The 12,500-nt window shown below is 45.6% G+C and overlaps 1 protein-coding gene across 8 annotated transcripts in view; it reads left to right on the top strand.

Annotated features, from left to right (window-relative positions):
* ANK2 (ankyrin 2) overlaps window positions 1-12,500 on the top strand; it is a 512,604-nt gene that overhangs the window by 466,814 nt on the left and 33,290 nt on the right. For all 8 annotated transcript variants that reach the window (XM_030190840.1, XM_030190841.1, XM_030190837.1 and 5 more), the window contains one exon: window positions 5,855-6,116. In XM_030190840.1, coding sequence (XP_030046700.1) covers window positions 5,855-6,116 — 262 coding nt within the window. The remainder of the gene's footprint in view (window positions 1-5,854; window positions 6,117-12,500) is intronic.

Raw genomic sequence — 12,500 nt, 5'->3', positions numbered from 1 at the left:
AAGCAGAAACAGAACTCACAAGAATCAGGAAGCAAACACAGCAGACAAAGGGTTAAAGCAGACTAAAGGGAAAGCTGCTTCTAAATACATAAGTCAGGAAAGGGGCAGAGCTCACAAGAGCCAAAGAACAAACACTGCACACAAAGAGTTAAAGCAGGCTACAGGGAAGACTAAACAAACAATGAAGAAACGTGCTTACCATGAACTAGTCAGCACCCACAGGAAAGGAAAGGCAAGGCAGATGGAGAGGCAGCTGCACAGCAGTGAAGTAATCAGGGACCAGGCTGGCTTCTACAGCTCTCAGGACAAACAGACAAGAACTACACACACACAGAAACGCTAAAAAACAAAGCTAACTGAAATGTAGTCCATTCTGGTACAAACAAGAACCACACACACAGGGAAACATAAGAGGGCTTTGCTTGAGAGCAAGGCTAACAGGAAAGTAATCCATTCAGGTTTAAACCAGAAGCACACACACAGGGATAAGGGCTGTACCCAGAGGCACAGCTAACAAAAAGACCAGTTCCCTCAGAATTAAACAACAGTAGAACAAAACAAGGGAAAATAGACCTGTTGCAAAAACAACCCAGGAAAGTTTCCCAGGTCTTTATAAATGGGAATGGTTGATGATGTCACACTGGGCACTGAGGTTTGAAAGCAGAGAGACCAAAGCAAGGCTTGGCTAGCAAGAACATCAACAGCAGGGGAAAAGTCTGGAGGGGTCACAGAGGCAGATACGGAGAATCAGAAGGTCAGGACATAAAGGCACGGCCACAGCCGTGACACAAATAAGACCCGCTAAGTGAAAAGGTACCAAAAATGTGGTTACCAATAACAGAGATAAAGGCTATAAAAGTTTGGAGGGGCAATTTTCATTTTTGAAAGTTCTGTGTACTCTAGGGTCAGTAGAAAGGGACTATCCAGCTTATAATCGAACGAGAAAAACGCCCAAGTTCCGACCTAAATCGGGAGATGGGCGTTTTTCTCACAAAAACAAATAAAGCGGTATAATCGAAAGCCGAACTTTGGACGCTTTCAACTGCACTCCGTCGCGGATGCGGACAAAGTGGACGGGGGCGTGTCGGAGGCGTGGTGAAGGCGGAACTAGGGCGTGGTTATCACCCGAACAGAGATGGGCGCCTTTCGCCGATAATGGATGCGTTTGTAGCTAGAATTTAGGGCACTTTTCCTGGACCCTGTTTTTTCACGAATAAGGCCCCAAAAAGTGCCCTAAATGACCAGATGACCCCCAGAGGGAGTCGGGGATGACCTCCCCTGACTCCCCCAGTGGTCACTAACCCCCTCCCACCACAAAAAAATGATGTTTCACAACTTTTTACTTTCACCCTCAAATGTCATACCCTCCTCCCAAGCAGCAGTATGCAGGTCCCTGGAGCAGTTGTTAGGGGGTGCAGTGGATGTCAGGCAGGTGGACCCAGGCCCATCCCCCCCCCTACCTGTTACAATTGTGCTGCTTAATGCTTAGTCGTCCAACCCCCCCAAACCCACTGTACCCATATGTAGGTGCCCCCCTTCACCCCTTAGGGCTATAGTAATGGTGTAGACTTGTGGGCAGTGGGTTTTGAGGGGGATTTGGGGGGCTCAACACCCAAGGGAAGGGTCCTGTGCACCTGGGAGCTCTTTTACCTTTTTTTTTGTTTTTGTAAAAGTGCCCCCTAGGGTGCCCGGTTGGTGTCCTGGCATGTGAGGGGGACCAGTGCACTACGACTCCTGGCCCCTCCCACGAACAAATGCCTTGGATGTATTCGTTTTTGAGCTGGGCGATTTCATTTTCCATTATCGCTGAAAAGCAAAAACGCCCAGCTCACACCTTGGCGAATAAAACATGGGCGTCTATTTTTTTTGGAAAATACGGTTCACTCCGCCCCTTCACGGACCCGTTCTCGGAGATTAACGCCCATGGAGATAGGCGTTTCTGGTCGATTATGCCCCTCTATGTAATTTTTTTTTTACAGCTATGATGTTTTTCGTGTTCTACAGCTTAAAAATTGCAAGTGTCTAAAAGGTACCTAAAGTGAGGTATATGATTTCTGTTGTTAATTATTTTTTAATTGATAAACATTTCTCGTTTTTAAAAGATGCAATTAGCCCATACCCGAAGCTGAAATTTTATAGGATTATGCAGTTGATGCCCCTCTGTCTTGTGGTATAAATAAGTCACATACCCCACTTTTGGTTCCTTTTCATTCAGCGGACCACAAATGAAGCTGTTACCTGAAATGTGGCTGCTTAGGTCTCATGGTCTTGCTGGGCAGTACCCAGTTATGATCAACCTGCCAGTATCAGCTTGGTTGGTATCTGGGGTGTTGTATCTTGCTGCATCATCATTAAGTCATAGTTTACATAGCTTACTGAACAAATTCTGACCACCACCACCAACATGCTGGCATTGACCTTATTGGATTTGGATGCCACAAAAAAGACCTATTGGTCTGGCCCATCTGCCCTATCTAGATAGCTCCACTTTGAATCTTGCCATATTGGATAGATAAGCATTTAAATTCACATACTTAATCCAAAGCAGTTTTCTATCCTCTTGTCTCATCTATGTCTTCCTCTGAAACCTTCAACCCTGTTCCTACCACGGTCTTCCATAAATGTCTGAATCATGACCACAGTCTGTGTCAGGTGCTGACCTCCACTACCTCTCCTGATAAGCTGTTTCACCTTCCCCTTCCATTCTTACAAAACCCTTACTTAGAGAACATGTCATGCAGAAGGCCCCTGTTTGAGATGCCATCCAGCTTATTTTCGAAAGAGATCGCCGTCTCCTGAAGCCGGCGAAATCGGTATAATGGAAAGCCGATTTTGGCCGGCGCCAACTGCTTTCCGTCGTGGAGCCAGCCAAACTTCAAGGGGGCATTTTGGTAGGGTAGCGAAGGCGGGACGGGGGCATGCTTTGAGATGGCCGGCTTCACCCGATAATGGAAAAAAGAAAGCCGGCCTGGATGAGCATTTTGCCGGCTTCACTTGGTCCCATTTTTCAGGACCAAGCTTCAAAAAGGTGCCCCAACTGACCAAATGACCACCAGAGGGGATCGGGGATGACCTCCCCTTACTCCCCCAGTGGTCACCAACCCCCTCCCACCCACCCCAAAATTGTTTTTTAAATATTTTTTTGCCAGCCTGTATGCCAGCCTCAAATGTCATACCCAGCTCCCTGACAGCAGTATGCAGGTCCCTGGAGCAGTATTTAGTGGGTGCAGTGCACTTCAGGTAGGTGGACCCAGGCCCACCCCCCCCCCCCTACCTGTTACACTTGTTGTGGTAAATGTTAAGCCCTCCAAAACCCCCAAAACCCACTGTACCCACATGTAGGTACCCCCCTTCACCCCTAAGGGCTATGGTAATGGTGTACAATTGTGGGGAGTGGGTTTGGGGGGGATTTGGGGGGCTCAGCACCCAAGGTAAGGGAGGTATACACCTGGGAGCAATTTTTGAAGTCCACTGCAGTGCCCCCCAGGATGCCCGGTTGGTGTCCTGGTATGTCAGGGGGACCAGTGCACTACAAATGCTGGTCCCTCCCACGACCAAATGCCTTGTATTTGGCCGGGTTTGAGATGGCCGACCTCGGTTTCCATTATCGGCGAAAACCGATGCCGGCCATCTCAAACCCGGCCATCTCTGACATTTGGCTGGCCCGAACCGTATTATCAAAACGAAAGATAGCCAGCCATCTTTTTCGATAATACGGTTCAGGACTGCTCTTTGCGGCGCTGGCCAAATAGATGGTGACCTACTCATGTCAGATGCCACTTGGGGCACGTCTGCTACATACGCCAGAAAATAAAAAAATATTTTTCAGACGCTCGTATTGGACATGCACTAAACATGAAATTACCGCAAGAGCCTCCTGGTAGTCGGGCGGTAAGTCCATTTTGGTGCGTGTTGGACACGCATAGGCGCCTACATGGCTTAAGTAAAAGGGACCCTAAGAGAGTTATCCTTCTTAATCCCCCATTGTTTTTTCCCCGTCCAAGCTAAAAACAAATTATGATTCTGGTCTCTGTATTTAATTAGCAGCATTCACAGATATATGTTTGAAAAATGGCTGGCATACACACGTACATTGCTGATTTTTCCTCCATTGTATTTTTTTCCTTGTCCATATTTGTAAAATAGATGCTTCCACTGCACATGGTGGCAAGCACACATGTACTCCTGTAGATATATTAGAAAAGGCTCTATGTTGGCAGATCCTTTTCTGGAACTGATCACATCCCAACTTGGATATCTCAGTTCTGATCTCCATGTTCTATGTAAAATGGGTCTCAAAATATTTAAATACTGAGTCCAGCATTTAAACATTGACCTATTATTCTCTAGGAGAAGAGCTAGTGGAGATACCAAGCAGTCATAGGTCTTGTATGTGTTAGTAAGGTACAAGAAGTTAGCATTTTCTGTAGAATCATCAAAGGAAGCTGAAGTGAAAGGAGGCAGGGCCGTGCCGATGCGGTAAGCGGGGTAAGCGCCGCAGGGGGGCGCTATCCTCTGGGGGGCGCCGCCGCTGCGTGCTTACGCTGCCCTCCCGCTCCTATGTAGGAACTGCTCGCCCTCTTCTCCCCCCCAAGATCCTGTTCCTTTTTTTTTTCTTTTAAATTTACCTTCCTCCGGCAGCGCAGCGTCAGTGAAGGAGGTGGCGCTCCCAGTCCCGACGTCTCTAGCCTTCCCTTGTTCGCTGCTCACTGCCCCGCCTTCTTGACGTCAGAAGAAGGCGGGGCAGTGAGCAGCGAACAAGGGAAGGCTAGAGACGGGACTGGGAGCGCCGCCTCCTTCACTGACGCTGCGCTGCCGGAGGAAGGTAAATTTAAAAGAAAAAAAAAAGGAACGGGATCTTGGGGGGGAGAAGAGGGCGGGCAGTTCCTACATGGGAGCGGGAGGGCAGGGGAGAGAGGGGAATCGCTGCCTTGGAGCCAGGCAGGTGCGGGAGGGGGGGCGCCAACTGGTAGTCTGCAGGGGGGCGCCAGAGACCCTTGGCACGGCCCTGAAAGGAGGGCAGCCGAAGGGATGTTTACAGGGACACACATAGCTGCCTAAAATGTAAAAGAGACAGTAGCAGATGATTCCATTCCTTTTTAGAGTGCTTCCCTTTGAGGAATCTCAGTGGCTCTGATTTAGAGGTTATTAGTGATATAATAAGTAGGCATTTTCCCTACACATAGATGCTGCTCAACTTTGAAGGCTGGGAACCAGATGAGGATAGCGAAGCAGAAAGAATTGTATCTACAGGCCAGAAAAAAATTAGTCCTTATGCACTGCTCATGGTCAAGAAGTTGATTTTAAAAGAGGGGATCAAGGATACTGTGCCTGAGTTTAAGATCTGGGTACAGTGGATGACCAGGCTTGGTTCTTATGAATTACACACTTATAAAAGTAATTCTAAATCATGGGTTAGGACATATGTGACATTGTGGAATAGGTTCACACGTAGACATGCCCAAAATTTGGAGGGAGGAGGAGTGCAAGTCTTTTGGGAAACAAAGAGATGATCAGAGGACTGGAAACCTGCCAGGGAGGGATTGCAGTGCAAATAGGGTGTAGCATGTGTGAATGTGTGTGATGTGGGACTGAGACGGTAATCCATGTTTAGTAACGCTATGGACACATGATATAGAATTGCTATATTTTTGATTGGAATATAGTTTTATTCTTGTTTCCTTGAATTGTGATACTACCAAGTTTCTATATATATAGACAAGAGAGAGAGAGAGAAGATCAGAGATTGGGCTGTATCTATGGCAGGACTGTGAGCAGGTACAAATGGATGTACCAAAAAGATGTCATCTGTGTAAACATGGAGTGCTACTAAGTTGTTTGTCTTCATCTTTAGGATTTTCTGCACTTGCAGAGGAATTGAATATCTCAAGACATAGGACTGATGGGGTTTGTTCGGAATCTAAGGACTATGAGACACCTGATCACCCTCCTGTTGTCTCTGAGGAGGACATATCAGTTAGTTACACTACTTTGCCAGAGATTGTGCCCAGAACAGACTCCCTTCGACAAGTGCAAAAGGAGACGGTAGAAGTGCAACACTCAGGGAAACCACGAACTATGTCAGAAAGCTCATCAGCAAGAAGACAGGAAAGTCGGTAAGTTTCAAACTATGAAAAATTTCTAACATTTTTTCCTCATATTTGTTCTTTTATTTAGTCTGTCCTTGATCACATGCCTTATCATACAAGGAAAGTCAAGGCAAGTCACAAAAATTACATCAATTTACAAAGTACATTTCATGAAGAGTCATGCCTTTTTTTTCAGTTATAGCTCTAGGTGAGTTACATTCAGATACTGTAAGTATTTTTCTGTCCCTTGAGGGCTTACAGTATGTTTTGTAAACTATCTAGGTCATCAGCCTTTTCATAGATGAAACTTCAGCCATGCACCTTTCCCCTCACCCATAGTATAGCATCTCCCCTTCCCTAATCCCCTCATATTCCAGCATCTCCTCTTCCCTCCTCCCAGGAGGCCAGCATCCCTCTGTTCCCTCCCTAATACCCACCCCTAGGTGGGCTGTATTGTTATCTGCCTCATGCTAAGTTTCCAAGTCTATTTAAGAATTTCCTATCCCGCCCATCAAAAAGATGTCTAGGTGGCTTGCAACCTAAAACAAAGGAGTAGAGAGAAATTAGTGCTAATGATATTAACTGTGGGGAAGCTGGGGTGGAACTACAATATTATATAAGACAGTGCAGAGGGGGGGAGGGAAATACACTAGGAGTATGCTGCTGCACTTTAGGTCTCACATCTGATCTGTGCAAAGAGGAGGTCAGGTATAGATGTCTGAGAATACAAATGTTTTAAGATTGGCTTTGTATTTTTGAAGGGATGTCTGTAATCTGAGATGTGTAGGGAGCATGTTCCAAAGTATAGGTCCTTGTACCGAAATAATTGTACTTGAATGGTGTCTAACATTATCTCTCTGAAAGAAGAGATGTTAAGTCTATTTTGGTGTGAGGATCTGAGCGCTCTGGAGGGACCATTTGTTGAGCTTCACTGTCTATATATCAATGCATGTTCTGTTCAGGTTTATTGGGGAAGGCCAGTAAAGGACTAACTACCTCTTACTCAATGTTCGCTCTATCATTTTGTGGAAAAATGCTATAGGAGGGCCAGGGCCTGTTGAAATCAGGTATTGCAGTTCATAGATGATTAGAGGAAGGAAATTATATACTGTAGACATAGAAGAGAGAGTTTTCTTAAGAGAGAGAGGAGTAGCAGGGATGAAGAACGACCAAGTATGGGGAAAGCTGGTAGTGGAATTAAGTCTAAATTGCTGAATGAAGTAGTCGAGATAGATGAAACAATATCTAGAGTGGTAGTAACTGGAGTTCTAGATGAGAGAGGATTTGAGATCCGGCACTTTGATTTGAAAGGATGTAGCAACTTGGATAGGAGAAAAAGAACTGTTAGCAGAGGGCAGGTTAGGATCCTGTGTAATGGAGGAAAATATTTTAAAGAGTTGTTTAGGCTGGAAAGTGGAATTGGTGGGCAACTTAGAATAATACAGTTTTTTAGATTTGCAAATTGGTGCACACTGAAGGAGATAATTATTAAGATGTGACCAAAGTTGGCCTTTTATTGCACCTTAATTGCCCCCAGTCCATTTCCCCACTCTGCCTTTAAAACCCTTTAATGTCCAATGTTCCCGTAATAAGCCATATGGGAACAGATTGATGGGAACATTGGACACTAAAGGGTTAAAACCTTTCCCTTGCTATGTCCTATCACAGATACAAACTCCCCTCCCTATAACCCCTGTCCCGAAGACCCCCGTCCCAATGACTCCCCCCTCAAATACAAGTCCCCCACTCCAATGCTACCTACCCTGAAGACTCTCTCCCATCCACAGAAGCACCCCCCAACCCTCCCATAGGTCTCCCCAGGACCTACCTTTATTAATCAAAGGCATTGGGATAAATAAATGGTTCAAATAAGGTAGAGATTGTAGAGCAAGCTAATCCTAATGTGATGTGAGTAATTGGTTGGTCAGTCACTACATCCATTAAAGGCTTAGGAGAAGAGCCAGGCACTTTCACTTGCTTTCTAGCTTTCTAAAGTACAGATAGTCTTCAGTTGGGAGTAAATTCCAGACTACATGGGGCTACTCCTGGGGGAGGTCAGGCGTCATTTATTGATGTGAGGGGTATGGCTCCAGAGGTCTTTTTTCTTATATTTTAGCATATGTTGGGGCTCGGGGAGGGGACTTGCAGGGCCTTCAAGCCTAACAGGGTGTGAAGAATCCCAGGGCAGGTACAAAGGCCTTTAAATAGCAATCAATTATGCCTGAAAGGCCTCTTTTTCTCAATAGCTCTCAACAGGCCCAGAACTAGAATTTCCAGCATTTCACTATAGCTTTTCAGTCCTCAATTATCGTACCCCACCACCACCTGCATTTAGCATTTTATCACTTGTTCCCTGCCTCTTCCTCCCACCAGGGCTGCTACCCCCACCACTGCTACCCTATGCTACTCTACCTCCAGTCAGACTCAGAACAAATCAACGCAGCACAGGGCCTTCCACTAGAGGCCAGCATTCTATCACTATCGTGTCTTCAACCCCTCACCCCACCCTGACAACTTCCAGTCAGAGGGTCGGGACATGGTAGGGCTTTAATGCATTGTGCACTGCCATTGTAAGCATGGCAGGAGGACTCTGGTCCTATCTTCTCCCCTCCCCACCCCACCCGCCACACTCAGAAGGCTGTGTTGTGCAGTCCCTGGCTCTGAAAGAAGTAGCTACACCTCCAGAGGTGATTTCTTGTTTTGCAAAAACAAGCCTGAAAAGCAGTGGGGCCTTGGGCCCCTGGGTCCCCTCTGCTCAATGGCTGATGGGGATTCCAAGCCCTGCCTGCTGAAGAGATATCCTCTGCGAGTCCCACTTGTACTGCCAAAGCAGCTCTTAAGTCAGCAGACACACTTCGGTCTCCGATGCCAGCTCTTTTATGCATGTCAGTTTAGCAACTGAACTGATCATGTGCAAGAGTTGCCGACGTCGGCGGCTGAAGTGTGCTGCCAACTTGAGCACTGCTCTGGCAGCATAGGCAGAATTCGCAGAGAAGATGTCTTTAGCTGGTAGGGCTTGGCATCTCCGCCAGCAAAGGTATGCCTCAATGTGGGTGTAGTGGTGGGGAGAGGAGAAAATACATGGCCCCCCTTAGTCTACCTTTGGGCCCCCCATGCCCCAAAATGCACTTCTGGATATGCCCCTGCCACAAAGCCTTTTTTCACATACTTATTTTTGTAATGTGTAGCATTTAGAAGCTGCTTTTTATGATTTTGCATCAAAGTAGCTGATTAATAACAAATACATTTTTCTGCAAAGCAGATTTGCACAAAATTGATTTCGTAAAATGATTTCGTAAATTGATTTCGTAAAATGTACTTCTTATGAAAAATAGCTCAAAACAGCTCAAATTTAGCATTCTTGCATACTTCCAGTTGTTTTGTTCTATTTATCACCCAAAGGGCAGTTCTGCAAAATCACGTTTACTTTAGCAGATGAACTGCAAAATAAGAGAAAAAGAGAGAAATATTAGTAATACAACATCTGTTGTGATTAACTTAGCTAATGATGAAGCAAGGTTTACAAGAATCACCGTTTCTTGAAGCTTAACTATATTAATTTATTAAAATTTATATACCACCTTTTTGAAAAACAATTCGCCCAAGATGATGTACAGTAAGTGTAACTGGATGCAGGCAGTTTACCAGTATGTTCAGAGCTCCAATTAATTCAAAGAAAATAGTTTAGTTAATTTTTAGCAGCAGCACTGATAAGTGCACGTTGGATAAGTGCATGCTCTGTTTAACTGCATGCCGTACTTTGGTCCTGTTTTTGGCGCCATCAATTTCTATGGGGACAAACTTCGGTTTAGCGCACCACTGATAAGTGTCACGTTCTCAAAGCAGGAACTAGGTTTGTGAACCCTTGGGCCACTGTCGAGGAGCGGCAGCGGCAGGCAAATCACCCAAGCAGAAAGCAGTGCTGAACACAACAGGCAGGAACCACAGAATATAACTAGAAGAGGCTTTAATAGTAGACAGTAAACATTATCCAGTAGCACAGCAAGGTCAAAGGGGCCGGCAGCAAACACGGGTAATCCATAAACTAACCAGAGTCTATAGGCAGGCGGAAAGCAAAGTCCAGGTCCAGGTCCAGGTCCAGGCCAAGGGTCACAGGCACAGGAAGCAAGCAAAGTCAAAGTCCAGGAACAGGCAGGGTCCAACACAAAGGAAACTTTCAGAGGAACTCCAACAAACCACCAGGAACTCATGGATGACCTTTGATACCAAGGCAAGCAAGGCTCACAGAAGCTAATAAGCCCCTCAGCAGCTGACCCACAGCTGCAGTAAATCACCAGCCAAGTAAGGGTGCTGTTCTAGAACAACCCAGCAGAGCAAGGCTGGCAACCTGGAAAATCCGGACCAGACTCACTGAAATCTGGAACATGGAAGACAGCAGAAAACAGTCCATAGCAGCCACCAGTTCTGGCCACCAGAGGGCAAGGAGAGCACCCACAAGGAAAGCAATCACAAACGTGACAATAAGTGCAAGATTCGCTTATATGCATGGTTTAAGACCGCTCCTCTGCAGGAAAGTCTCCACATAAGCACACGCACGGAATATGGAAGTCGATTGGCACATGACAAAGGGGCGGTAAATTTGAAATCTTGTTGGTTAACTGCCACAGGCAGAAGAAACAAAAGGATGTTGTTAGAGTGTACACTGGAGTCGGTCAACTGTAAGACTTTAACACTGGCTGAACAAATAGAAGTTCTTAAAAAAAATTAGAAAACAAACAAAGTAAAGCATCTATTGCTAAAGAATATGGTGTCAATCCCAGTCAAATTTCACATATCTTGAAGCAGAAAGACCAACTTCTGGAAGACTGGCAAAACAATACAGATCCACACCGGAAATGTAAACGGGCGGGAAAAGCTGAGGATGTAGAAGAATGTATAGAATGTTTGTACATTTGGGAAGCTTGCCAGGTGCCCTTGGCCTGGATTGGCCGCTGTCGTGGACAGGATGCTGGACTCGATGGACCCTTGGTCTTTTCCCAGTATGGCATTACTTATGTACTTACTTAAGATGCTCTTCTTCGATGGCTTTCTCAAGTCAGGAGCAGACAGTTTCCTGTCAGTGGTCCACTGCTTATGGAGAAAGCTAATCAGCTAGATGAAAGTCTTGGACTAACTGAATTCAAAGCCACTGTTGGATGGTTGGAAAGATGGAAGGAGAGGAACAACATAAAATTCAAGAAACAGCATGGTGAAAAACAAGACGCTGATGACTTTGGTGCTGAAAATTGGGTTGTTTCAGTTCTTCCTACCATCTTAAACGAGTTTGCACCTCGTGACATTTTCAATGCTGACGAAAATGGTCTCTATTGGCGAGCAATTACTGATGGAACACTTGCATTCAAACAAGCCAAAACTACAGGAAGTAAAACATCGAAGGACCAACTGACGATCCTCCTTTGCTGCAATATGGATGAGAGTGAGAAGTTGGAACCACTCGTCATTGGAAACAGCAAACAGCCCCATTGCTTCAAGAATGTTAAGCGACTTCCTGTGTCATACGAGGCTAACGCAAATTCATGGATGACTGGGGAAAATTGGAAGCAGTGGCTAAAGAAGTTAGACACTAGAATGTGGGCACAAAAGCGTCAGATTTTGTTGCTTTGTGATAATTGTGCTGCATACAGTGATGATGTCAGGCTGTCTAACATCAAGGTGGTCTTCCTGCCACCAAACACTACCTCTCTGATCCAACCTATGGATCAGGGCATAATAGCCAATTTCAAACAACATTATCGGGCTATTGTGCTATGTTGTCTGATGAGCGTTATGGATGACCAGACTGGCAAGGATAAACGTGCTGTTGAACTGGCTAGTAATCTATCACTGTTGGATTCCCTACATATGCAGAAAGAAGCCTGGAATCATGTTACACAGGCAACCATTGTGAACTGCTACAAGAGGGCAAGCTTTGTTAAGGATGTGGAGAGGGATGAAACAGATGCAGCTGTTACAAATGCGTCAGATGAACAGGCTATTGACATCCCAGCTGATGTTACTGAAGAGGAGTTTCATCACTACGTAGCTGTTGATTACAATCTACAAACAGCTGACGACAGCACTGATGTCGAGATATGGCCTACATGCAGGCAACGGCTGATGATGAAACAGATGATGAAATGAGCAGCGAGGCACATGCTGACGAAATTCAACAACCTCCTGCCACTTTTGCAAAAGCGCTGGAGAGTCTCAACACCGTGCGGGCCTATCTGGAGGCCACTGGATGTCAGAGCTATGACAGTTTTTACCATCTGGCAGACGTAGTCTATGGAACTCAGTCACAATAGTGTACAGAGGACTATGACTGATTACTTCAAGTAAGCCTAACGTCAGTTAACGGAGACTGTATACTGTACGTATAATAAACAGTACTGTACATATGTTTATCAGATG

The sequence above is a fragment of the Microcaecilia unicolor genome, chromosome 2 (assembly GCF_901765095.1).
Source record: "Microcaecilia unicolor chromosome 2, aMicUni1.1, whole genome shotgun sequence".
In the NCBI taxonomy this organism is placed as follows: Eukaryota; Metazoa; Chordata; class Amphibia; order Gymnophiona; family Siphonopidae; genus Microcaecilia; species Microcaecilia unicolor.
This window is presented reverse-complemented; position numbering and strand designations above follow the sequence as displayed.